Genomic DNA, 26,500 nt, shown 5'->3' on the forward strand with positions numbered 1-26,500 from the left:
CACTAAACCAATATTCATACAAAAATCAAAACTATTTTTTATGAAGCTTATTCAATTAAATTTCTGTCAATCATAGACCTACTTGAAATAACTTTCTCGGCCTTTTTTTTTTTTTTTTTTTTTTTATTCGCCGGTATTCTCCCGGCCCGGGTCTTTTCCAAGTAGTGGTGACCCGGCCTTGGCTCCCTATCTGGGGAGTGTCTCGAGACTTTTTGAAAATCAACTGGATGGTTAAAATTCCTCACACGAATAAACAGAGCATTAGACTCTTGCCCAGTTCTAATATTTTTATATTGTTGTAATCTTAGTTCAAGGCTTTTCCCAGTGTGACCGTAATAAACATAGCGATGAGCATTTTGGGGGGAATTTTTTCCTGTTTCTATCCTGAACCAAAATTTTTAAATACAATTTTAATTTTAAAATTCTTAAGTAGAAAAAGTATATCGAGAAGGTTTTCATGGTATGGGAGAACCAACATGTTCGAAGGCGAATATGATTATCCTTTTTTTCTTTTTTGAATTGTAAAACGTATTTCGAGCAATTTTAAAAGAATTATCAATTAAGTATTTTGGGTTATTTATATCATTAGCTGTTTCATATATCTTCAAGATTTCATCTATGAACTCTGGGCTGCAAATACGCAAAGCTGACAAATACATAGATGAGAATACAGGCAGGAGGTTTATCTTGATGTGAAGAATAATAGTGCACATAAGAGCAGTTGTCGGTTTTCTGTATATTTTGAATTTAAAATCATGGTTCTCCTTAATAATTAAAACATCTCATAAATACAATGAGTTATTTTGTTCAAACTCAACAGTAAAATTTGTAAAACTAGCTAGACTATTCAACTAGGAAATTGTTTATATCTATATTCTTATATATTTAGAGGAGACAGAGTTTGTGGAATATGGTGATGCCTTTTTCGAATCGCTCTACAACCAAAATGCATAGAATTTACGTTGCTAAAGAATTAAAAAAAGGTGTTGCCGTAGCAGCATCAGCAGTTTACCTCTCTGACAGTCAAGGTAAAAAGGAAACCAAGCTGGAACTTTGTCTTACATCGATTATTATCGGCCCCTATTGTTGTCATTATTATTATACTTACGAGGAACTACTAAAGCCGTACGGATCAAGCAGCTGGTTTAAACCAAGGATGCGGACGGCAGCTCCATTTCCTTGGAGCAAGAGATCACCAGCATTAAAACATCTCTATACCCCTTTGTAAGGTAGCTCTGTCACAAAGAGAGAGAGAGAGAGAGAGAGAGAGAGAGAGAGAGAGAGAGAGAGAGAGAGAGAGAGAGAGAGAGAGAGAGAGAGAGAGAGAGAGAGAAATAAAAATAGAAGGTTGGAGAGAAAAAGTGTTGGGAGGAATGCAGGACGGGAAGAAAGAGAAAGAAGGGAGAGGGACAAGGAAGGCGAGTCCAGAAAAGAAACTATATTCACTCGATAGACTGGTGATGCTGGTCGTGTGATAGTAATCCAGGTGAGTGGGAGCGGCATGGCGGATGGCACCCCAATGTATAGATGTTGCTCGTATGTTTGTGCTCACCTATTTGTGACTGGAGGAGTCGAGTCTCAGTTCCTGGCCACGCATCTCCGCTAGTTACTTCTGAATTTTCCTTGTCTTGGCAGCGTGAGGTCTTTCATACCTCTCTTAAAAACTATATACTGATCTTGCCCATACCTCTTCGCTGTCTAGGTCGTTCCACTTCATGACAACTAAGGTTAAAGAAATAATTCCTAACGTCCCTCTGTGTGTGTGTGTGTGTGTGTGTGTGTGTGTGTGTGTGTGTGTGTGCGTGCGCGTGTGCGTGTGTGTGTGTACTCACCTCAACTAGTTGTACTCGCCAAGTTGAGGTTGCAGGGGTCGAGTCCTAGCTCCTGGCCCCGCCTCTTCACTGGTCGCTACTAGGTTACTCTCCCTGAACCGTGAGCTTTATCATACCTCTGCTTAAAGCTATGTATGGATCCTGCCTCCACTACATCGCTTCCCAAACTATTCCACTTCCTGACTACTCTGTGGCTGAAGAAATACTTCCTAACATCCCTGTGATTCATCTGTGTCTTCAACTTCTGTGTCCCCTTGTTGTTGTGTCCCATCTCTGGAACATCCTGTCTTTGTGTACTCACCTATTTGTACTCACCTATTTGTGGTTGCAGGGGTCGAGTCACAGCTCCTGGCCCCGCCTCTTCGCTGATTGCTACTAGGTCCTCTCTCTCCCTGCCCCATGAGCTCTATCATACCTCGCCTTAAAACTATGTATGGTTCCTGCCTCCACCACATCACTTTCTAGGCTATTCCATGGCCTGACTACTCTATGACTGAAGAAATACTTCCTAACATCCCTTTGATTCATCTGAGTCTTCAACTTCCAATTGTGACCTCTTGTGTCTGTGTCCCATCTCTGGAACATCCCGTCTTTGTCCACCTCGTCTATTCCGCGCAGTATTTTATATGTCGTTATCATGTCTCCCCTGACCCTCCTGGCCTCCAGTGTCGTCAGGCCGATTTTCCTCAACCTTTCTTCATAGGACAATCCCCGTAGCTCTGGGACTAGTCTTGTTGCAAACCTTTGCACTTTCTCTAATTTCTTGACGTGCTTGACTAGGTGTGGATTCCAAACTGGTGCTGCATACTCCAGTATGGGCCTGACGTAGATGGTGTACAGAGTCTTAAACGAATCCTTACTGAGGTATCGGAACGCTATCCGTAGGTTTGCCAGGCGCCCGTATGCTGCAGCAGTTATCTGATTGATGTGCGCCTCAGGAGATATGCTCGGTGTTATACTCACCCCCAGATCTTTTTTCTTTAGTGAGGTTTGCAGTCTTTGGCCATCTAAACTATATTGTGTCTGCGGTCTTCTTTGCCCTTCCCCAATCTTCATGACTGCATTTGGCAGGGTTAAATTCAAGGAGCCAGTTGCTGGACCAGGCTTGTAGCCTGTCCAGATCTCTTTGTAGTCCTGTGTGTGTACTCACCTAATTGTACTCACCTAATTGTGGTTGCAGGGGTCGAGACTCAGCTCCTGGCCCCGCCTCTTCACTGATCGCTACTGGATCCTCTCTCTCTCTGCTTCCTGAGCTTTGTCATACCTCTTCTTAAAACTATGTATGGTTCCTGCCTCCACTACTTCACTTGCTAGGCTATTCCACTTGCTGACAACTCTATGACTGAAGAAATACTTCCTAACGTCCCTGTGACTCGTCTGAGTCTTCAGCTTCCAGTTGTGACCCCTTGTCCCTGTGTCCCCTCTCTGGAACATCCTATCTCTGTCCACCTTGTCTATTCCCCGCAGTATCTTGTATGTCGTTATCATGTCTCCCCTGACCCTTCTGTCCTCCAGTGTCGTCAGTCCGATTTCCCTTAACCTTTCCTCGTACGACATTCCCTTGAGCTCTGGTACTAGCCTTGTTGCAAACCTTTGTACTTTCTCTAACTTCTTGACGTGCTTGACCAGGTGTGGGTTCCAGACTGGTGCTGCATACTCCAGTATGGGTCTAACATACACAGTGTACAGTGTCTTGAACGATTCCTTATTAAGGTATCGGAACGCTATTCTCAGGTTTGCCAGGCGCCCGTATGCTGCAGCGGTTATTTGGTTGATGTGTGCCTCCGGTGATGTGCTCGGTGTTATGGTCACCCCAAGGTCTTTCTCCCTGAGTGAGGTCTGTAGTCTTTGTCCACCTAGCCTATACTCTGTTTGCGGTCTTCTTTGCCCTTCCCCAATCTTCATGATTTTGCATTTGGCTGGATTGAATTCGAGAAGCCAGTTGCTGGACCACATGTCCAGCCTGTCCAGGTCTCTTTGCAGTCCTGCCTCATCCTCGTCCGATTTAATTCTTCTCATCAACTTCACGTTGATGTGTGTACTCACCTAGTTGAGGTTGCGGGGGTCGAGTCCGAGCTCCTGGCCCCTGTGTGTGTGTGTGTGTGTGTGTGTGTGTGTGTGTGTGTGTGTGAGAGAGAGAGAGAGAGAGAGAGAGAGAGAGAGATGCAGGTGGGTGGGTTGTTGGGTGGTGGTAGATTCTCCTCCTCTGGTTCGTTTGAGTATTCGGTTTCCAATTTTTTCTCTGCTTCATCTCAACCCTTTATTATTACTAATATTATAATCATAACTAAGCACTAAACTCACAAGGGTCATACAGCGCTGCAGGGCAGGACGTGCTATAAGCAAGTAAGGGCGATGTGAAGTGCTAAAGGAAGTATAATCAAAGTTTGTGTAATATATCTGTTTGTATCAAAATGTGAGTGTGTCAAAAGTGGGACCATCAGCTATGAGGGAGAGTAAAATAAGGACAGTAGAGCCTTGACGACATCGGATATAAATCTTGAGTGCTCGCTGGTAGACAGGACAGTCTAATAGAACATGGCAGCCTGAAATTCGAACCTGACAATCTTTACAGAGTAGACCTGGGCCCCTTTACATGAAATACCCACGAGTGAGATGTGTGTGCCCAATGCGAAGACAAGAAAGTGTGGTCTCTACCATACTAAACGTCTGTTTACTATACGTTACATCAACTTGCAAACTGCACTGGTAAGAGCAACGGGTAGATAGTGGGAGGCATCATGGCCCAAAGTACCCGGTTTAGAAAAAGGCAGAACAATGACAGTTTTCCATGGATAGGGAAGAGCCCCTTTTCTACCAAACCAGATTAAGAAGACGTAAGTGGACTACGAGAGCTGACGGATGTAACAGTGATATGAATGCCATACTAATATGAATGCCATCAGTTCCAACTGCCGACGGTCGGCAAGCGGAAAGTGTTGACTCAAGTTCTGGAAGCATAAAAAGCACATTATAAGACTCTTCTCTGCTAGAAGAAAAGTATAGAGGCGCCAACTCTCTGGCAGAGAAGTGGAAGTTACGGTAGACAGATAATCCCGCCAACAAGTGCGTTTTGTTTCACGGATTATATGTCGGGGTACAGCTCTCACACACTTAAAATTAAGGAGCCGCTCTGTGGTCCTATTGTAACGATATCGGCCCCACGCAGCACGTTTCTATCGCACTGCACGAACACAATTAGGAGATCACCAAGACACGCATTTCTGAGAGTGCCTACTCGAGGTTTGAGGGATTGTATATGAAGCCGCGGTTAAAACCGCGAAAAGAATTATAAGAGTTCATTATGGGAAGAAGAAGAAGGTTCCTCACCAAAAATGGTCTGACACGAAGTTTGAACAAAGATCTGAGTGTTTGGTGTAATGGTGCATACAAGAAGCGCACTTTCATTAAAAGTCCCATTTGGAAAAGGATCCGATGAATGCAATAGGATAAAGCCCGATACGGGACAGATAACAGACGGGCGCAATTTTAAACAGACACAGAGGAAAACTGGGAGAGTAACACGTGAAGCTCACCTCGATTACCCCTTGGGCTACGAATAACACTAAGTCATGATTTGTGAATAGACATATACCGGCAACATGAAGCAATGGGTGTCTACGGACTAGTAGGGTTAGTAAAGCCCACATGCAGAGTTAGCGGATATTTTATAAGGAGCGAAGGATTGAAATGCTGCGAAGAAATGAGTTGGGAAGAAGGTTGACTAAGGTCTGAAGGAGTGATGAGAGGGAGATCGGTGTAAGTAGTACAATATCAGAGGTAGAAGATGAAGAGTGGGTAAAGACTGGAGAGACAGTGGGAATTACCGAAGAGGGGGGATGAGAAGTTAGAGGTAGCTTGGGAAGACACTTTGGAGGGGACAGGAGAGGCAGGAACTGTATGAGGGGGAGGATGAACCCACACACACGAAGCATATACAACAAGGGGTGAAGGACTAGGCTCAGAGACTGTAAAAGGAAAATGTTTGGGAATGATAAGTGATTGAGGGACTAAAAGAGATTTGAACTTTAGCAATGTTTTAGACTTTGGAGAAGAAGTGATACGAGGTGATGGTGTAGTTGTGGAAAGCTGTGTAGACAGAAATATGCGAGCGAAAATATGAAGACACGGAAAGTAGGAATCGACGAGGTAGGGACCTCGGAGCCCAGGGCTGTAAAAGAGTTAAATACAAATGTGACCATGGAACTTGTGGCTACAGAGGAGATTGTGAAAGTACCACCGAGGTTACAGGTCGCCTAATAACTCTAGAATATGAAAGCCGTGGAAGTCTCCCTTGGAGGAAGAGATGGGAGACTGCCATGGTTAAAGAGAAACCTTTGTTTTTGAGACAGCGGATTTTTCGTTCCATTAAGAAATTCGAGGAAAGGCGAGAATAAGCTCGAGGTTGGCTTCAAGATGGCTCGGTATGGTCAACAGCACCACAGACCGGGCATTCTGCCACGGACCTGCAATATTTCGCTGAGTGACCGATGCGCCAGCAATTTCTATATTGTCGTGGTGTAGGGATCAATTCTCGTATTTGTAGATGGTGTCCTGCAATAGAAACAGAGGATGGGAGATCACAGCTATATTGCAGAGAAAGCGTCTTGGAGCTCAAGTTGCTCCAAAATATCAGCATCACAAGTCAGGAAATTACGTTGATCAGTGGTATGTGGAAGAACTATGGTTCCACTGCAATAATTGAGAGAAATGTGCTGATGAATCGTAACAGGAATATTATCAATGGAGGAAAGAATGGAAAGACTGTGAGCCTGTCCAGCATTTTGCACCATGATGTATACACCACTTTTAAGAGCATGAAATGAAATATTTTGACCAACATGACATAGGAGTGCCTTGCTGATACTATGATCTGAAAGACAGTCAGTGAGGGTTGTCGGTTGGATCGTGAAGAACTTAATCCGTTGAGTACCGTGAAACAGTGCCAAGAAAGTAAGTGTCGTGCTGGTCGTTTCTGGAAAGAGCAAGAGGTAACCGAGACTGTGCTATCCGTGGTCGTTTAGGCCATGGTCGTTTTGGTGGTGGGCCGGAGGTGGTCCGGCCTGAGATGGGTGGGCGATCCGAAAATTGTCACACTGTATAGGCATAGGGAGAAGCCGGAAGCACTTCATTGCCCACCAGAGGTGATGAGTGGATGAGTAAAGTCGAAATTTATGTTTCTAACCACAGTTAATTATTACTGTATGTATTTATATTAATTGTGTGACGCAGTATTATTCTGTGTTTCCGAGAGAAATGAGAGACAAAAAAAATGAGGATATGGAGGTGCAAGTGTATAACAGTTGATGAGCAAACTAAAATAGATCTTAATGTTGCAATAGAATCGCAAACAAACGATCTTAACAATACAGAAGAAGTCACATGGGGATGGAAATCTTTAGTTCAAGATCTTTCGCACTCGTGTGTCGTCAGGAGCTATGCAATGTTGCAAGACTAGCAACAGATAGTAGGGGGGGAAGAATTCTTTATCGGTTGCTAGTCTTTCAACATTGCATAGTACCTGATAGCGCACAAAGTGTGCGAAAGATCTTGAGCTAAAGATTTCCATCCCCATGTGGCTTGTTCAGTAGCTCGTAACTTGTGTTAGCAATGCGAGGTCTGATCAAACTTTGAAAGAGAGAAAACTCATGGGAAACAACTCATGGGTACAAAGCTATGACCACACCTTCCCCCATCCCCCTCTATCCCCGAAGAACTCCTGGGAAGTCCCCCTTTAAAAATAAAAGCGAAAAATAGAGATCTTTACGAAATGCCCCAGTGATCGTGACTTCCCAGGAGAATCCTTAGGATCCCCTTCTCCCATCCCCCCCACCCCCCAGAAAAAAACCTCCCCTGGAAGATCCTACACACACATTCCCTCTACGCCCTTACCACCACCACCAACAAAATACCTCACGTCTGGCCCAACCTTCCGAACAGCAACAGTATCCCACGCTACATTATCTCTTCCCTCTTGCGTGAAAATGAAAAAGGAGACAAAGAAAGTTCATCAACAGAAATGGTTTATTCTCTCAACATAAAACGAAATACATGTGTGAATTCGCAGGAGCTAGTCAGCGCCATGTTGATGAATGAAATTAGTATAGCACGGAGCTATAATTTTCCTAATGGTTGTATGTGTGTGTGTGTGTGTGTGTGTGTGTGTGTGTGTGCACGCGCGTGTGTTTATGCGTGTATGTGCACTTGCATGTCCTTGTGTGTGTATGCATATCTACATGTGAGTGCTTTTTTGTGTTTGGGGACTGAAGGTGGAGTGATGAAGGAGGGAGGAATAATGAGAAGGGTGAAGGAAAATGAATGAATGAATGAATGAATGAGGAAATTGATGAGGAATAAGGGAAAAGGTGAAGGAAAGTGAAGACACGAGAGGATCGGTGAGGTGAAAGAAAATGAGGAATGATTAATAGGCCTACACAGGCCTCTAATTGCAATACATTTTAAAGGACACTTCTGTCTGGTATAATGATTTAGGCTCTGGCACTACTCTAATTCCTCCATTCTAAGAATTTTGCTTCATTTTTCTCTCCGAATGTTTATATTGCAGCATAACATGCAACCGCAGCAATAAATTGTCAGTAAACTAATTAGGAATATGAATAGAAATGCATTTTTCTTTAGTTGACAGGGAAACAGAATACATAGCCAAAATAACAGTAGTACATCATTTTTATCATAAAACACATTTTTATAATTACTTTTCTTGAAATCAGCGGCTTGACACAATAAAGCTGTCTATAATAAATAAGGTAAAAAAAAATATATTTGTACGTTGGAACATTGTATCCCCGACTGTCTTGCACCTCTACACCTAGTGGCATAATTTAAGATAAAAAAATCAAAATCAGTTTGCAAATATCACACTTTTGGCTGGAAACTTGTTCATTCCGGAAAGAAACGTTGTCTACAGTTTCTTCTTCCCAATGAGGGGTATATATATATATATATATATATATATATATATATATATTTATATTACCTGGAGTTTACCTGGAGAGAGTTCCGGGGGTCAACGCCCCCGTGGCCCGGTCTGTGACCAGACCTCCTGGTGGATCAGAGCCTGATCAACCAGGCTGTTACTGCTGGCTGCACGCAAACCAACGTACGAGCCACAGCCCGGCTGGTCAGGAACCGACTTTAGGTGCTTGTCCAGTGCCAGCTTGAAGACTGCCAGGGGTCTGTTGGTAATCCCCCTTATGTATGCTGGGAGGCAGTTGAACAGTCTCGGGCCCCTGATACTTATTGTATGGTCTCTTAACGTGCTAGTGACACCCCTGCTTTTCATTGGGGGGATGTTGCATCGTCTGCCAAGTCTTTTGCTTTCGTAGTGAGTGATTTTCGTGTGCAAGTTCGGTACTAGTCCCTCTAGGATTTTCCAGGTGTATATAATCATGTATCTCTCCCGCCTGCGTTCCAGGGAATACAGGTTTAGGAACCTCAAGCGCTCCCAGTAATTGAGGTGTTTTATCTTCTTTATGCGCGCCGTGAAGGTTCTCTACATTTTCTAGGTCAGCAATTTCACCTGCCTTGAAAGGTGCTGTTAGTGTGCAGCAATATTCCAACCTAGATAGAACAAGTGACCTGAAGAGTGTCATCATGGGCTTGGCCTCCCTAGTTTTGAAGGTTCTCATTATCCATCCTGTCATTTTTCTAGCAGATGCGATTGATACAATGTTATGGTCCTTGAAGGTGAGATCCTCCGACATGATCACTCCCAGGTCTTTGACGTTGGTGTTTCGCTCTATTTTGTGGCCAGAATTTGTTTTGTACTCTGATGAAGATTTAATTTCCTCGTGTTTACAACATCTGAGTAATTGAAATTTCTCATCGTTGAACTTCATATTGTTTTCTGCAGCCCACTGAAAGATTTGGTTGATGTCCGCCTGGAGCCTTGCAGTGTCTGCAATGGAAGACACTGTCATGCAGATTCGGGTGTCATCTGCAAAGGAAGACACGGTGCTGTGGCTGACATTCTTGTCTATGTCAGATATGAGGATGAGGAACAAGATGGGAGCGAGTACTGTGCCTTGTGGAACAGAGCTTTTCACCGTAGCTGCCACGGTTTTATGACTTTCATTCTGCATAGGAATTTGTTTTATGAAATTATCTCGTTGTCTCCCCGTCTCCCTTGTAAGAAGTATGTGAACCAACAATCGGCCACCAATAGATCAGTTACAAGAAAACTCTTTCCATTGGAAAAATATACAAGTGCAGATAGCTGCATGGCAGTGAAGAGACTTTTTCATGTTATAGCACGCAATCAAACAAAGTAGAAAAAATAAATAAAACATTCCACAGTGAAAATCATAATAGTATATCCATGCCACCTATGCGAATTTAACTAAAGAAAACATTTTTTTGGGCTCCAGTTGTACACTGCCGTTTCATTTACAGCCTTCAGGGTCAGTTATTTCTTTGCCATCACCTGACTCCTCATTACCATCACCTGACTCATCACCATCACCTTACTCATCATCAACATGGGTATCATCATCACCAACACCAGTCCCACGATCAAGGCATTACTTGCATTACGAAGGTTGAGCTGTTATTTTTTTTTTCAGGATCCACCTGGAATGACCAAAAACTTACGGTTGCCCTAGTTTTAACAAACTATCTGGAGCATACCTGGAGAGGGTTTCGGGGGCCAACACCCCTGCGGCCCGGTCTGAGACCAGGCCTCGCGGATGATCAGTCTGATCAACCAGGCTGTTACTGCTGGCTGCACGCAAGCCGACGTACGAACCACAGCTCGGTTGGTCAGGTACTGACTTTAAGTGCTTGTCCAGTGCCTTCTTGAAGACAGCCAGGGGTCTATTGGTTATCCCCCTTATGTATGCTGGGAGGCAGCTGAACGGTCTTGGGTATATTTGTATAGTTCTTAAATGTTATATAGATTCACTTCTGTATTACAGTTTTCTAATGTAGTTATGTTAAACAATATTCACAAATTCGCGTTTAGAAGTACATATACGAGTCATAAATATATTTAGCTTCCTCGGTATTATTGTGTTGTATCACCTCAGTATTACCATCTATATTCAATTGTAAATATCTTTACATATCCGGATATTGTTGCTAAAATGTTTGATCAAGCTATCACAACCCCAAGTCAACACCACTTCCCTCCCTACTAACTCCAAAAGCATCAACATTCACAGGCACATATATACTTACCTGCAGGGATGATAGCAAACGCGCAGGGAACGCTCTGCTCTCCGATGGTATTGAAGGCCCAGCACAGGAGCGTCCCATAATCCAAGTGGCTCTTGGGGGCGTAGCTGGCCACCGAGGTCTGACTCTGCACGAAAAAAAGGGAGAAAAAGACGCTTTTAAAGGTGAATGTGATACTTAAGGCGATGGCAAATTTTTCAGAAACACTGACAAATACCCAGATATAGTGTGTGTGTGTGTGTGTGTGTGTGTGTGTGTGTGTGTGTGTGTGTGTGTGTGTGTGTGTGTGTGTGTGTGTGTGTGTGTATGTGTGTGTGTGTGTGTGTGTGTGTGTACTCATCTAGTTGTTGTGGTTGCAGGGGTCGAGTCATAGCTCCTGGCCCCGCCTCTTCACTGGCCGCTACTGGGTCACTCTTCCTGCTCCATGAGCTTATCATACCTCTTCTTAAAGCTATGTATGGATCCTGCCTCTACTACATCACTTCCCAGACAATTCCACTTACTGACAATTCTGTGACCGAAGAAATACTCCCTAACGTCCCTGTGATTCATCCGAGTCTTCAACTTCCAACTGTGACCCCTTGTTGCCGAGTCCCAGTGTGTGTGTGTGTGTGTGTGTGTGTGTGTGTACTCACCTAGTTGTACTCACCTGTTTGTGGTTGCAGGGGTCGAGACTCAGCTCCTGGCCCCGCCTCTTCACTGACAGCTTCCAGGTCATTTCTCTTCCTGCTGCATGAGCTTTATCATACCTCGTCTTAAATCTATGTATGGTTCCTGCCTCCACTACTTCATTTCCCAGACTATTGCGCTTCCTGACAACTCTGAAGAAATACTTCCTAACATCCCTTTGATTCATCAGAGTCTTCAGCTTCCAATTGTGACCCCTTGTTTCTGTGTTCCCTCTCTGGAACTTCCTGTCTCTGTCCACCTTGTCTATTTCAAGCAGTATTTTGTATGTCGTTATCATGTCTCCCCTAACCCACTTATCCTCCAGTGTCGTCAGTCCGACTCCCCTTAACCTTTCTTCGTAGGACATTCCTCTTAGCTCTGTAACTAACCTTGTCGCAAACCTTTGCACTTTCTCTAATTTCTTAACGTGCTTGACCCGGTGCGGGTTCCAAACTGGTGCTGCATACTCCAGCATGGGCCTGACGTACACGGTGTACATTGTCTTGAACGATTCCTTACTAAGGTATCGGAATGTTATTCTCAGGCTTGCCAGGCGCCCGTATGCTGCAGCAGTTATCTGGTTGATGTATGCTTCAGGAGACATGCTCGGTGTTATACTCACCCCAAGACCTTTCTCCTTGAGTGAGGTTTGCAGTTTTTGGCCACCTAGCCTATACTCCGTCTGCGGTCTTCTTTGCCCTTCCCGGATCTTCATGACTTTGCATTTGGCGGGGTTAAATTCGAGAAGCCAGTTACTGGACCAGGTGTCCAGCTTGTCCAGGTCTCTTTGAAGTCCTGCCTGTTCCTCATCTGATTTAATTCACCTCGTTAACTTCACATCATCTGCGAACAGGGACACTTCTGAGTCTATCCCTTCCATCATGTCAATCACATATACCAAAAATAGCACTGGTCCTATTACCGACCTCTGTGGGACCCCGCTCGTCACAGGTGCCCACTGTGATACCTCATCACGTACCATGACTTCTTGTTGCTTCCCTGTCAAATATTCTCTGATTCATTGCAGTGCGCTTCCTGTTATACGCGCCTGATCCTCTAGCTTTTGCTCTAATCTCTCGTGAGGGATTGTGTCGAAGGACTTCTTGCACCCCAAGAAGATGTAATCAGCCCATCCCTCTCTCGTGTCTTACTTTGTGTGTGTGTGTGTGTGTGTGTGTGTGTGTGTGTGTGTGTGTGTGTGTGTGTGTGTGTGTGTGTGTGTGTGTGTGTGTGTGTGTATGTGTGTGTGTGTGCGCAAAGTTATTTTTTATTATTATATACGTGCATGTTTAACATTTTATTTATGAATGAATTTGTCACCATGTGTCCGAAAAGCAATTGTCACTCCTCTATTTTCTCCCTCCTTCAGAAGACCTCCGAGTGCTTTCCTCACTGAAGTCTCCTAATTTGCATGTGGTAGCATGCAGCAGCTATGAGATGCGAGGAAGAGAGGCAATATACCCAAGTCACGACGGAGCCAGAGAGGTTCTCGGAGGTTGGGGGAGTTGTGGCAGTAATTTGTTGACTAACTTCCTTTTCGATGAGACTTTTCTCTTCAGCCCTTCCCCTCGCTATCCTCAATCCTCCTCCCAGCACTCTCCCAATTTTCCTCCTCCCTTCACATTCAGGTTGGAAGCGGTCATCAACTTCGATAATAGACTGCGAGTCTTTACATAGACCTCCCGCCCTTATAACAAGGCCTGAGCTCTTCTTATGAAGCTCCCATTAGCATGATTGGCAGAAAGGTGAACAGGTAAATTCTTGCCCACAGTTTGATCCCCTGCAATCCAAGAAAAAATACAACTTTTTATGATAATTTATACTACCGTCATTTACCTGAGGCTTGTTTCGGAAGAGCGCATTGTTGCTGATATTATAGACATTTACAGAATATGCTACATATCAAAAGACAAAAGTTCATCCAACCTCTCTACAAAGTTTTTGAAATATTTTTCTGGAAGACAATTTTAAAAGACTAATGATATTAAAATGTTTTTCTTAAATGCTAAAACTCAGTAATAAACTGAATTATAAAATGCTTGTATTAACAAACAAGATAGGTAATTGAACTCAAAAACGGAGTTTGGAGAGTGTCTTCAGCATACAGTGGAATTATACTCCTTCGTGGGAGTCGGGGGATAAATGCAATATGTTCTCCATTTGTAAGGGTTATCGGAGCATAAACAGAGAATAATGCTCACCTGGGAGTCAACAACACAGGGAAGAGATGGCCCTGGATGCTCCTCAGGTTACAGGTCGCAGAGGCTATTTATACGGGACAATCAGGTGAGAGCCTTCGGATGCTTCTCTCTACTCACCCCTTGGTAAGGAGAAAGCTTCGATTTATTGGGAAAATCATGATTGAAATGTAATACTGTGTATTACAAAATTATCAGAACGAAAAAATTCTTTCTTATAGCTTTAAACATTATTTCAGAGCGCCCAGTAATACAGCTTTTTAAAACTGTTCTCATGAAGTGTCCAAAAGTCCTCTTAAGGAACTCTCATATATCTACCTGAAATACCAAGCTAAGATGTTCTGGTATGATATTTTTTATCAATAAGTATTCACTCATAAAGGGTAATTAATATCATTTCAGAAGTATCCCTATGGCTACCATGGCACTAATAACATCTCAGAAGTATCCAAATATATAACACGATTTTTAATATATGTCAAAAGTATTCAAGTTTTTACTACGGTACTTTATGGCATGACAGGTGTATATACAAATATACCACGGAACGTTGTATAAATACGAGTCAAATGAGGCGAGGTAGGCAGTCGTGAACAAGGGACCACCAACGAAGGAGGAAGCAGAAGTGTGCCCTGGTGAGTGCCAGCAGCAGCTCTCAGAGGATCGCTAGAGCTGGAGGTGGTGGCCACCATGAATATGCAACACCCGAAATGTACTGACGGGATATGTCAGCGGCTGGCGGACAACGCTCCGCCTCTTACACACTGTGCAACATTCTCTCTCTCTCTCTCTCTTTCTCTCTCTCTCTGGTAAAGCATGAAAAAAACCTTTTGGTCTAGCGATAGCTTTACAAATTATTTATAAAATCCGCGTCCACCATCACTTCTCATACGTCTAAATTAAAACACTATTAGGTAAATACATTTGAGATTTCTCCTCTGTCACGTTCAGCTCACCATCTCCACTCATTCGTTTTCACTAGACATTCACCATCACGACAAATTCACTCTCACAACACATTCACCTTCACTACTCATTCACCATCTCTCCACACGTATGCACCATCTTTCTCTAACGGTTCAACATTAAAGAATGAATAGCAATATTTCGGAGTTTCCGGGTTGTCTGTTTCCTCTCTTACTAAGCTATCTCGTAATGAAACGTCTTCTCACTCTTCAGATTTTATTTGCTTTGTATTATCATTATTTTTTTCACTTCATTTCACCCTTTATGCACCTACAGTACAGTGGAGATTCAGAATCACTAAGTGTGTAGGCTCGGCTGACCTAACCTTCAGCCCTTGATTTCTATATAGGGCTATTGATCCCAGGAATTTTTGCCATGCTCCCCTTTCTTGGAGCATACTTGATTACCTTGCATACCTCTGGTGTTGTATAACGGTACCGAATACATTTTCCCTTTTTGTGCGTTTTGCTAGTGCGTGTAAGGGTAAGAGCGTCTGCATCAGAGCCGAAATGAGCCTAGATAATATCCCGGGCATGAGGAGACATATGAACACTTTGTACACCTGCAGCCTCTGTTCACCCAGAAGTCAATAAGTGCCTGGGGGGTTAGAAGAGCGCTGTGATTAGGGCTAAGCTTTGAAATGGACTGAGATAAGACAACAGCTCTTAGCTGTAAATTAAACTAAGTAAAAAAGAATGGATCCAGCATCGACACTTACCCGATTCAGCATTGACACTTACCCGACCATTAAAATGCCTTTTTCATGTGTGAGCATCATGAAGGATATCCACTCAGCCGATCAGTATCACCAAGGCTGTTCCCTGTCTTCATCTACAGAGAAATACGCTGTACTCTTCGGTGCTCACATCACCCATTCTCACACATTCCATTATTCTTCCCCTTTTCATTCTACACGTGATATTTCGCCTCACTTTCTGAGTTCAATAAATTTTATCAATCCTCCCTAATTCTCTCATATATATATATACGATATAGAAATTTTCATTCGTGTGTGCGTATATATATATATATATATATATATATATATATATATATATATATATATATATATATATATATATATATTCAAAACAACCACTCTGACAGAATATATTATATATATATATTTTATATATATATATATATATACATATATATATATATATATATACATATATATACATATATATACATATATATATATATATATATATATATATATATATATATATATATATATATATATATATATATATACATATATTATATATATATATATATATATATATATATATATATATATATATATATATATATATATATATATATATATATATATATATATATAAATATGTACTCACCTAGTTGAGGTTGCGGGGGTCGAGTCCGAGCTCCTGGCCCCGCCTCTTCACTGATCGCTACTAGGTCACTCTCCCTGAGCCGTGAGCTTTATCATACCTCTGCTTAAAGCTATGTATGGATCCTGCCTCCACTACATCACTTCCCAAACTATTCCACTTACTGACTACTCTGTGGCTGAAGAAATACTTCCTAACATCCCTGTGATTCATCTGTGTCTTCAGCTTCCAACTGTGTCCCCTTGTTACTGTGTCCAATCTCTGGAACATCCTGTCTTTGTCCACCTTGTCAATTCCTCTCAGTATTTTGTATGTCGTTATCATGTCCCCCCTATCTCTCCTGTCCTCCAGTGTCGTCAGGTTGATTTCCCTTAACCTCTCCTCGTAGGACATACCTCTTAGCTTTGGGACTAGTCTTGTTGCAAACCTTTGCACTTTCTCTAGTTTCTTTACGTGCTTGGCTAGGTGTGGTTCCAAACTGGTGCCGCAAACTCCAATATGGGCCTAACGTATACGGTGTACAGGGTCCTGAATGATTCCTTATTAAGATGTCGGAATGCTGTTCTGAGGTTTGCTAGGCGCCCATGTGCTGCAGCAGTTATTTGGTTGATGTACGCTTCAGGAGATGTGCCTGGTGTTATACTCACCCCAAGATCTTTTTCCTTGAGTGAGGTTTGTAGTCTCTGGCCCCCTAGACTGTACTCCGTCTGCGGTCTTCTTTGCCCTTCCCCAATCTTCATGACTTTGCACTTGCACAGTGTACTCACCTAGTACTCACCTAGTTGAGGTTGCGGGGGTCGAGTCCGAGCTCCTGGCCCCGCCTCTTCAGTGATCGCTACTAGGTCACTCTCCCTGAGCCGTGAGCTTTATCATACCTCTGCTTAAAGATATGTATGGATCCTGCCTCCACTACATCACTTCCCAAACTATTCCACTTACTGACTACTCTGTGGCTGAAGAAATACTTCCTAACATCCCTGTGATTCATCTGTGTCTTCAGCTTCCAACTGTGTCCCCTTGTTACTGTGTCCAATCTCTGGAACATCCTGTCTTTGTCCACCTTGTCAATTCCTCTCAGTATTTTGTATGTCGTTATCATGTCCCCCCTATCTCTCCTGTCCTCCAGTGTCGTCAGGTTGATTTCCCTTAACCTCTCCTCGTTGGACATACCTCTTAGCTCTGGGACTAGTCTTGTTGCAAACCTTTGCACTTTCTCTAGTTTCTTCACGTGCTTGGCTAGGTGTGGGTTCCAAACTGGTGCCGCATACTCCAATATGGGCCTAACGTACACGGTGTACAGGGTCCTGAATGATTCCTTATTAAGATGTCGGAATGCTGTTCTGAGGTTTGCTAGGCGCCCATATACTGCAGCAGTTATTTGGTTGATGTGCGCTTCAGGAGATGTGCCTGGTGTTATACTCACCCCAAGATCTTTTTCCTTGAGTGAGGTTTGTAGTCTCTGACCCCCTAGACTGTACTCCTTCTGCGGCCTTCTTTGCCCTTCCCCAATCTTCATGACTTTGCACTTGGTGGGATTGAACTCCAGGAGCCAATTGCTGGACCAGGTCTGCAGCCTGTCCAGATCCCTTTGTAGTTCTGCCTGGTCTTCGATCGAGTGAATTCTTCTCATCAACTTCACGTCATCTGCAAACAGGGACACCTCAGAGTCTATTCCTTCCGTCATGTCGTTCACAAATACCAGAAACAGCACTGCTCCTAGGACTGACCCCTGTGGGACCCCGCTGGTCACAGGTGCCCACTCTGACACCTCGCCACGTACTATGACTCGCTGCTGTCTTCCTGACAAGTGTTCCCTGATCCATTGTAGTGCCTTCCCTGTTATCCCTGCTTGGTCCTCCAGTTTTTGCACCAATCTCTTGTGTGGAACTGTGTCAAACGCCTTCTTGCAGTCCAAGAAAATGCAATCCACCCACCCCTCTCTCTCTTGTCTTACTGCTGTCACCATGTCATAGAACTCCAGTAGATTTGTGACACAGGATTTCCCGTCCCTGAAACCATGTTGGCTGCTGTTGATGAGATCGTTCCTTTCTAGGTGTTCCACCACTCTTCTCCTGATAATCTTCTCCATGATTTTGCATACTATACATGTCAGTGACACTGGTCTGTAGTTTAATGCTTCATGTCTGTCTCCTTTTTTAAAGATTGGGACTACATTTGCTGTCTTCCATGCCTCAGGCAATCTCCCTGTTTCGATAGATGTATTGAATATTGTTGTTAGGGGTACACATAGCGCCTCTGCTCCCTCTCTCAATACCCATGGGGAGATGTTATCTGGCCCCATTGCCTTTGAGGTATCTAGCGTGTGTGTGTGTGTGTGTGTGTGTGTGTGTGTGTGTGTGTGTGTGTGTGTGTGTGTGTGTGTAATAAAATCCCAGTAAACAGGTGATATCACAATATGTAAAACAACCACAGTCAAAAACAGTTAACTTCCAATCGCCTTCGTTATTTCTCACATTATCAAGAGGAACTGCAAGCTCCTGATGTGTTGATTGCAACAAGAAAATCCTAGACCTATACTTCAGCTCCTCCTGAAGTTGTTATATATATATATATATATATATATATATATATATATATATATATATATATATATATATATATATATATATATATATATATATATATATATATATATATATATATATATATATATATATATATATATATATATATATATATATATATGGAGAAGTGGAAAAGAATCTTTATTCCGTAAGCCATGCGTGTCGTATGAGGCAACTAAAATGCCGGGAGCAATGGGCTAGTAACCCCTTCTCCTGTAGACATTTGCTAAAAAAGAGAAGAAGAAAAACTTTATAAAACTGGGATGCTTGAATGTGCGTGGATTTAGTGCGGATGACAAGAAACAGATGATTGCTGATGTTATGAATGAAAAGAAGTTGGATGTCCTGGCCCTAAGCGAAACAAAGCTGAAGGGGGTAGGGGAGTTTCGGTGGGGGGAAATAAATGGGATTAAATCTGGAGTATCTGAGAGAGTTAGTGCAAAGGAAGAGGTAGCAGTAATATTGAAGGATCAGTTATGGAAGGAGAAAAGAGAATATGAATGTGTAAATTCAAGAATTATGTGGATTAAAGTAAAGGTTGGATGCGAAAAGTGGGTCATAATAAGCGTGTATGCACCTGGAGAAGAGAGGAATGTAGAGGAGAGAGAGAGATTTTGGGAGATGTTAAGTGAATGTATAGGAGCCTTTGAACCAAGTGAGAGAGTAATTGTGGTAGGGGACTTGAATGCTAAAGTAGGAGAAAGTTTTAGAGAGGGCGTGGTAGGTAAGTTTGGGGTGCCAGGTGTAAATGATAATGGGAGCCCTTTGATTGAACTTTGTATAGAAAGGGGTTTAGTTATAGGTAATACATATTTTAAGAAAAAGAGGATTAATAAGTATACAAGACATGATGTAGGGCGAAATGACAGTAGTTTGTTGGATTATGTATTGGTAGATAAAAGACTGTTGAGTAGACTTCAGGATGTACATGTTTGTAGAGGGGCCACAGATATATCAGATCACTTTCTAGTTGTAGCTACACTGAGAGTAAAAGGTAGATGGGATACAAGGAGAATAGAAGCATCAGGGAAGAGAGAGGTGAAGGTTTATAAACTAAAAGAGGAGGCAGTTAGGGTAAGATATAAACAGCTATTGGAGGATAGATGGCCTAATGAGAGCATAGGCAATGGGGTCGAAGAGGTATGGGGGTAGGTTTAAAAATGTAGTGTTAGAGTGTTCAGCAGAAGTTTGTGGTTACAGGAAAGTGGGTGCGGGAGGAAAGAGGAGCGATTGGTGGAATGATGATGTAAAGAGAGTAGTAAGGGAGAAAAAGTTAGCATATGAGAAGTTTTTACAAAGTAGAAGTGATGCAAGGAGGGAAGAGTATATGGAGAAAAAGAGAGAGGTTATGAGAGTGGTGAAGCAATGTAAAAAGAGAGCAAATGAGAGAGTGGGTGAGATGTTATCAACAAATTTTGTTGAAAATAAGGAAAAGTTTTGGAGTGAGATTAATAAGTTAAGGAAGCCTAGAGAACAAATGGATTTGTCAGTTAAAAATAGGAGAGGAGAGTTATTAAATGGAGAGACAGAGGTATTGGGAAGATGGAGGGAGTATTTTGAGGAATTGTTAAATGTTGATGAAGATAGGGAGGCTGTGATTTTGTGTATAGGGCAAGGAGGAAAAACATCTTGTAGGAGCGAGGAAGAGCCAGTTGTGAGTGTGGGGGAAGTTTGTGAAGCAGTAGGTAAAATGAAAGGGGGTAAGGCAGCCGGGATTGATGGGATAAAGATAGAAATGTTAAAAGCAGGTGGGGATATAGTTTTGGAGTGGTTGGTGCAATTATTTAATAAATGTGTGGAAGAGGGTAAGGTACCTAGGGATTGGCAGAGAGCATGCATAGTTCCTTTGTATAAAGGCAAAGGGGACAAAAGAGAGTGCAAAAATTATAGGGGAATAAGTCTGTTGAGTATACCTGGTGAAGTGTATGGTAGAGTTATTATTGAAAGAATTAAGAGTAAGACGGAGAATAGGATAGCAGATGAACAAGGAGGCTTTAGGAAAGGTAGGGGATGTGTGGACCAAGTGTTTATAGTGAAACATATAAGTGAACAGTATTTAGATAAGGCTAAAGAGGTCTTTGTGGCATTTATGGATTTGGAAAAGACGTATGACAGGGTGGATAGGGGGGCAATGTGGCAGATGTTGCAGGTGTATGGTGTAGGAGGTAGGCTACTGAAAGCAGTGAAGAGTTTTTACGAGGATAGTGAGGCTCAAGTTAGAGTATGTAGGAAAGAGGGAAATTATTTCCCAGTAAAACTAGGCCTTAGACAAGGATGTGTGATGTCACCGTGGTTGTTTAATATATTTATAGACGGGGTTGTAAAAGAAGTAAATGCGAGGGTCTTGGCAAGAGGCGTGGAGTTAAAAGATAAAGAATCACACATAAAGTGGGAGTTGTCACAGTTGCTCTTTGCTGATGGCACTGTGCTCTTGGGAGATTCTGAAGAGAAGTTGCATAGATTGGTGGATGAATTTGGTAGGGCGTGCAAAAGAAGAAAATTAAAAGTGAATACAGGAAAGAGTAAGGTAATGAGGATAACAAAAAGATTAGGTGATGAAAGATTGGATATCAGATTGGAGGGAGAGAGTATGGAGGAGGTGAATGTATTCAGATATTTGGGAGTGGACGAGTCAGCGGATGGGTCTATGAAAGATGACGTGAATCATAGAATTGATGAGGGGAAAAGGTGAGTGGTGCACTTAGGAGTCTGTGGAGGCAACGAACTTTGTCCTTGGAGGCAAAGAGGGGAATGTATGAGAGTATAGTTTTACCAACGCTCTTATATGGGTGTGAAGCATGGGTGATGAATGTTGCAGCAAGGAGAAGGCTGGAGGCAGTGGAGATGTCATGTCTGAGGGCAATGTGTGGTGTGAATATAATGCAGAGAATTCGTAGTTTGGAAGTTAGGAGGAGGTGCGGGATTACCAAAACTGCTGTCCAGAGGGCTGAGGAAGGGTTGTTGAGGTGGTTCGGACATGTAGAGAGAATGGAGCGAAACAGAGTGACTTCAAGAGTGTATCAGTCTGTAGTGGAAGGAAGGCAGGGTAGGGGTCGGCCTAGGAAAGGTTGGAGGGAGGGGGTAAAGGAGGTTTTGTGTGCGAGGGGCTTGGACTTCCAGCAGGCATGCGTGAGCGTGTTTGATAGGAATGAATGGAGACAAATGGTTTTTAATACTTGACGTGCTGTTGGAGTGTGAGCAAAGTAACATTTATGAAGGGGTTCAGGGAAACCGGCAGGCCGGACTTGAGTCCTGGAGATGGGAAGTACAGTGCCTGCACTCTGAAGGAAGGGTGTTAATATTGCAGTTTAAAAACTGTCTGGCAAGACAGTGATGGAGTGAATGATGGTGAAAGTTTTTCTTTTTCGGGCCACCCTGCCTTGCTGGGAATCGGCCAGTGTGATAATAAAATAATAATAATAATATATATACATATATATATATATATATATATATATATATATATATATATATAGATATATATAAATATATATATATATATATATATATATATATATATATAAATATATATATATATATATATATATATATATAAATATATATATATATATATTATATATATATATTTATATATATATATATATATATATATATTTTTTTTTTTATTATCACACCGGCCGATTCCCACCAAGGCAGGGTGGCCCGAAAAAGAAAAACTTTCACCATCATTCACTCCATCACTGTCTTGCCAGAAGGGTGCTTTACACTACAGTTTTTAAACTGCAACATTAACACCCCTCCTTCAGAGTGCAGGCACTGTACTTCCCATCTCCAGGACTCAAGTCCGGCCTGCCGGTTTCCCTGAATCCCTTCATAAATGTTACTTTGCTCACACTCCAACAGCACGTCAAGTATTAAAAACCATTTGTCTCCATTCACTCCTATCAAACACGCTCACGCATGCCTGCTGGAAGTCCAAGCCCCTCGCACACAAAACCTCCTTTACCCCCTCCCTCCAACCCTTCCTAGGCCGACCCCTACCCCGCCTTCCTTCCACTACAGACTGATACACTCTTGAAGTTATTCTGTTTCGCTCCATTCTCTCTACATGTCCGAACCACCTCAACAACCCTTCCTCAGCCCTCTGGACAACAGTTTTGGTAATCCCGCACCTCCTCCTATATATATATATATATATGTCGTGCCGAATTTGTAAAACTGGTCAATTAGCAAGAACTCATTTAAAATTAAGTCCTTTCTAAAATTTTCTTTTATACGTTTAAAGATAAAAAATTTTCATTAATGTTGATGTAAAAAATTTATAATTTTACACCAAAAGGAACTTAGAAAATTTTCCTAACCTTATTATAACAAGCGCAATTTATTTTAACCCAACCCAACTAAATGTATTTTAGATTTGTTTACAGTAATTTAATTCTAAACAAACACAGCGAAATATATTTTTTTTCGTTAGGTTCAGAATGATTTTGGCGAAATTATTGCATACGCAAATTTTCACTTGTCCTATATGGCAAGATGAACGTTGCTATTTAAGCCAAGATCGCAAGTTCTGCCTATTCGGCACATATATATATATATACATACATTCATACATGCAATGACCACATTTCGAGTCCTCGCCCAGCATTCTGTTTACTTTTTAATAGTCGTTCGCCCCGACTGATCCTTGGTTATGAACTATCCGACGAAAGCTTATGAGACTATGTAATAAGACAGTAGGGTCACGTTTGGTGCCGCTGATTCAACCAAGTCATATTCATACTTTTTTTAAATTCGTCGTATTGCAAGTTTGTTGGGCCTGGTATGTACAAAGATCACAGGACGAGTTCCCGCTCTGTATTCCATTTTACAGTCATTCATTACAACTTATCTTTGTTTTATATTTATCTAAAATTAGGAATGGCATGGTAGTGGCCTAAGTTTATAGAATGGTGTTGGCTAGACACATACTTTATTATCGACAGGATTATATCTGTGAGAAGCTTCAACTGTTGTTCAACTCACTCAGATTATGGCGAGCACAAGTCTTGAAAAACAATCAACCATTAATATTCCATTTCTTCAATGTTAAATGAAAAATTCTCTGGAATTTATGCATGAGCTACGTTAGTGTGACCTTGACTTACCGCCGTAATCTGTATATAAAAGTGAATTGAGGCACATTTGAGGCTTCTCAGAAAGAGATATTTCAAGCATCCATGGTCTTATCAGTAGAGCTTGCGTCTGGCGAGCCCTTTCACATGGTATTAATCACTGGTAGAGATTGAAGTAGTACAAACACCTGACGTACGTTTCACAAGTTATGAACCCCTGGTTACTTTCGCTACACATGAACCTCTTGTGTTTGTTCAGTTTAAAACTTTTAAGTTGATCATTCCTTCTCCTGTCACCTCTTATATATAACATTATATTCCCTAATAAATTTTTCCTCTATTTTTCTATTAAAAATCTTTGAAAATAGAGAGCTGATTATCCGCCAGATTGCTAATGCACTCTTAGATGACTGAAATTGTATCTGACATAGGAAATAGGAATTAAACCTCTTTCCTAATATTCAAAATTTTAATCTTGTTTCGAAATATTCTTTGAGTTTCCCTGTGTACAGAGGTGCTCACCAAACACTCCATTCCTCCTCGAGCTCTTCCTCATCCTCCCACTTTTATCCACACTCTCCTTTCTCCTTTCATTCACCACCTATAATCTTCTTTGCCTTTTCCTATATTATCTTATATTATTTATTGCAATTTTTTCGGCACAAAAGTAGGGAGTTCAAAAATGTTGTGCTTAAACCACGTAACATTTTACAAATAATTACAGAAAAACAGTAGACTGTAATTTCACAACTTGACCGAAGAATGGACATTATGATTATGTTAGTATTATTATGTTATTATTATTATTATTATTCTTAATTGTTGCCTTCATGGGAGGGGTTAAACCAGAAGGGGTCATGCAGTGCATGAGAATGTGTCAATTAGATTAAATTAAAAAAAAGACATTGAATGATTAATCACTTGGATCATGAATTTTTCACCGGCATCAATTTCCTTCCCTTGAAGGACACATAATAGGAAGATAATATTTCTTATTGTTATTCACTGGAATTATATGTGCGTAATTTTCTTAAGAGTAATCTCACCGGGTAAATTTTATATAATGATTTTCATCAGTTTGAGGATTTTACGTGGTTAATGCTAAAAAAGTACTATAAATAAGTTAACTAAAATAATAATTTGAACTTAAGAAACGGAAATGCAGTCTGGTTAAGGATAAAATATTTTCAGAAAACTTCAGTTAGGAATAAGCAGTTTTCATCTGTTGTGTGCCTACACTACACACTACTAAGAAAACGCAGGGTAATGGAGCTCCTCATCCCGGCGTAGCGATGAAGGATACTAACCAGTGTCTGGGCCAAGATAAATAAGCTCACAATGTGACCTAAGTATCGCACACACTTTCAGTATTCCTCTCACTGTCTTGATGTCAAGAACTCAACTTCGATCCCAGGAAACAATGAGTATAATCACTCCTATACATTCGTGCCGTACTCCAGTAACATGCACCGACAATAACAAAATAAACACCTACTCAACCTCTCTGAACCCATACCTCCCTACCCACTACTTCCTTCCCAACTAAAACCAACCAAAAACAGACCAACGGTAAGAAAGAAGAAAGATGCAACACGCTCATGAATATGATTAAAACAAACCATTAAGTAGAGAGAGAGAGAGAGAGAGAGAGAGAGAGAGAGAGAGAGAGAGAGAGAGAGAGAGAGAGAGAGAGAGAGAGAGAGAGAGAGAGAGAGAGAGAGAGAGAGAGAGAGAGAGAGAGAAAGAGAGAAGCAGACAGACAGACAGAGCTGTAAGTTTTAAGTGTAGAAAAAAGTATTTCACCTCTGGATGCTGGGAGAAGAGAAAGAAATAAAAGCTGAAATTATTGTTTACGGTCGGACGTGGGAGTTGGTGTTTAAAGCTGATGCGTGTATCATGTGTGTATGAGTAGTATGTCTCGTATATGTCTCTTTTTGTATGTTGTATCTCAGTGTGTTTTGAGTGTATAGTTGGTGTACGTCTAGAGTGTTTATCTCGTTTAAATGTGTTCGACTCGTGTTTGTGTTTGCCTAGTATGCGTGTCTCACGTGTGGATGTTTTGTGTGTAGAATCTTGTTTGTGGATGTCTTGCGTTTATAAACTATAAGTACATTTGTGTATGAATGTCTCGTGTGTGTGGATGTTTCGTGTACAATTGGTATTTGCCATTATATTTATCTTTTGAACAGGCCTATTATTGTCATGTAGGCTCATTGCCGTGGTCCTATTTTCGTATGCATATATTTTATGATATGCACATGTCATTTATGGAAATATAAACACATATGCAGTATAATGTGATCCTTTATTGACAACGTTTCACCCACACAGTGGGCTTTTTCAAGTCACACACAGATCTACCTGGGGTGGAAGGTACGGGAGTATTTATAGTCATGTTCAGAATGTTGAGGTCAGGTGGAGAATGCTGCATCTGATGATCTACCGGGTGGAGTTATAGAGTCTTGGGTAGCTTGGCAGGGGTATTGGACAAGTTGTGAGTAGACCTGTCATGTCATTTATAAAAATTTTGTATAACTTTGTACATCTCATGGATTTGCTATGTACAAACATTTTATTTTAGGCCAGAAGAGCCTCGGACTTGAGCACCGTGTGTAGAGCAAATTA

The 26,500-nt window shown here is 41.8% G+C and overlaps 1 protein-coding gene across 1 annotated transcript in view; it reads right to left on the minus strand.

Annotated features, from left to right (window-relative positions):
* The window catches only part of LOC128686531 (neural cell adhesion molecule 2-like), a 927,464-nt gene that overhangs the window by 93,463 nt on the left and 807,501 nt on the right, over nt 1-26,500 (minus strand). The window contains exon 12 of the mRNA XM_070084201.1: nt 11,028-11,151. Coding sequence (XP_069940302.1) covers nt 11,028-11,151 — 124 coding nt within the window. The remainder of the gene's footprint in view (nt 1-11,027; nt 11,152-26,500) is intronic.

The sequence above is a fragment of the Cherax quadricarinatus genome, chromosome 12 (genome assembly GCF_038502225.1).
Source record: "Cherax quadricarinatus isolate ZL_2023a chromosome 12, ASM3850222v1, whole genome shotgun sequence".
NCBI classification, from domain to species: domain Eukaryota; kingdom Metazoa; phylum Arthropoda; class Malacostraca; order Decapoda; family Parastacidae; genus Cherax; species Cherax quadricarinatus.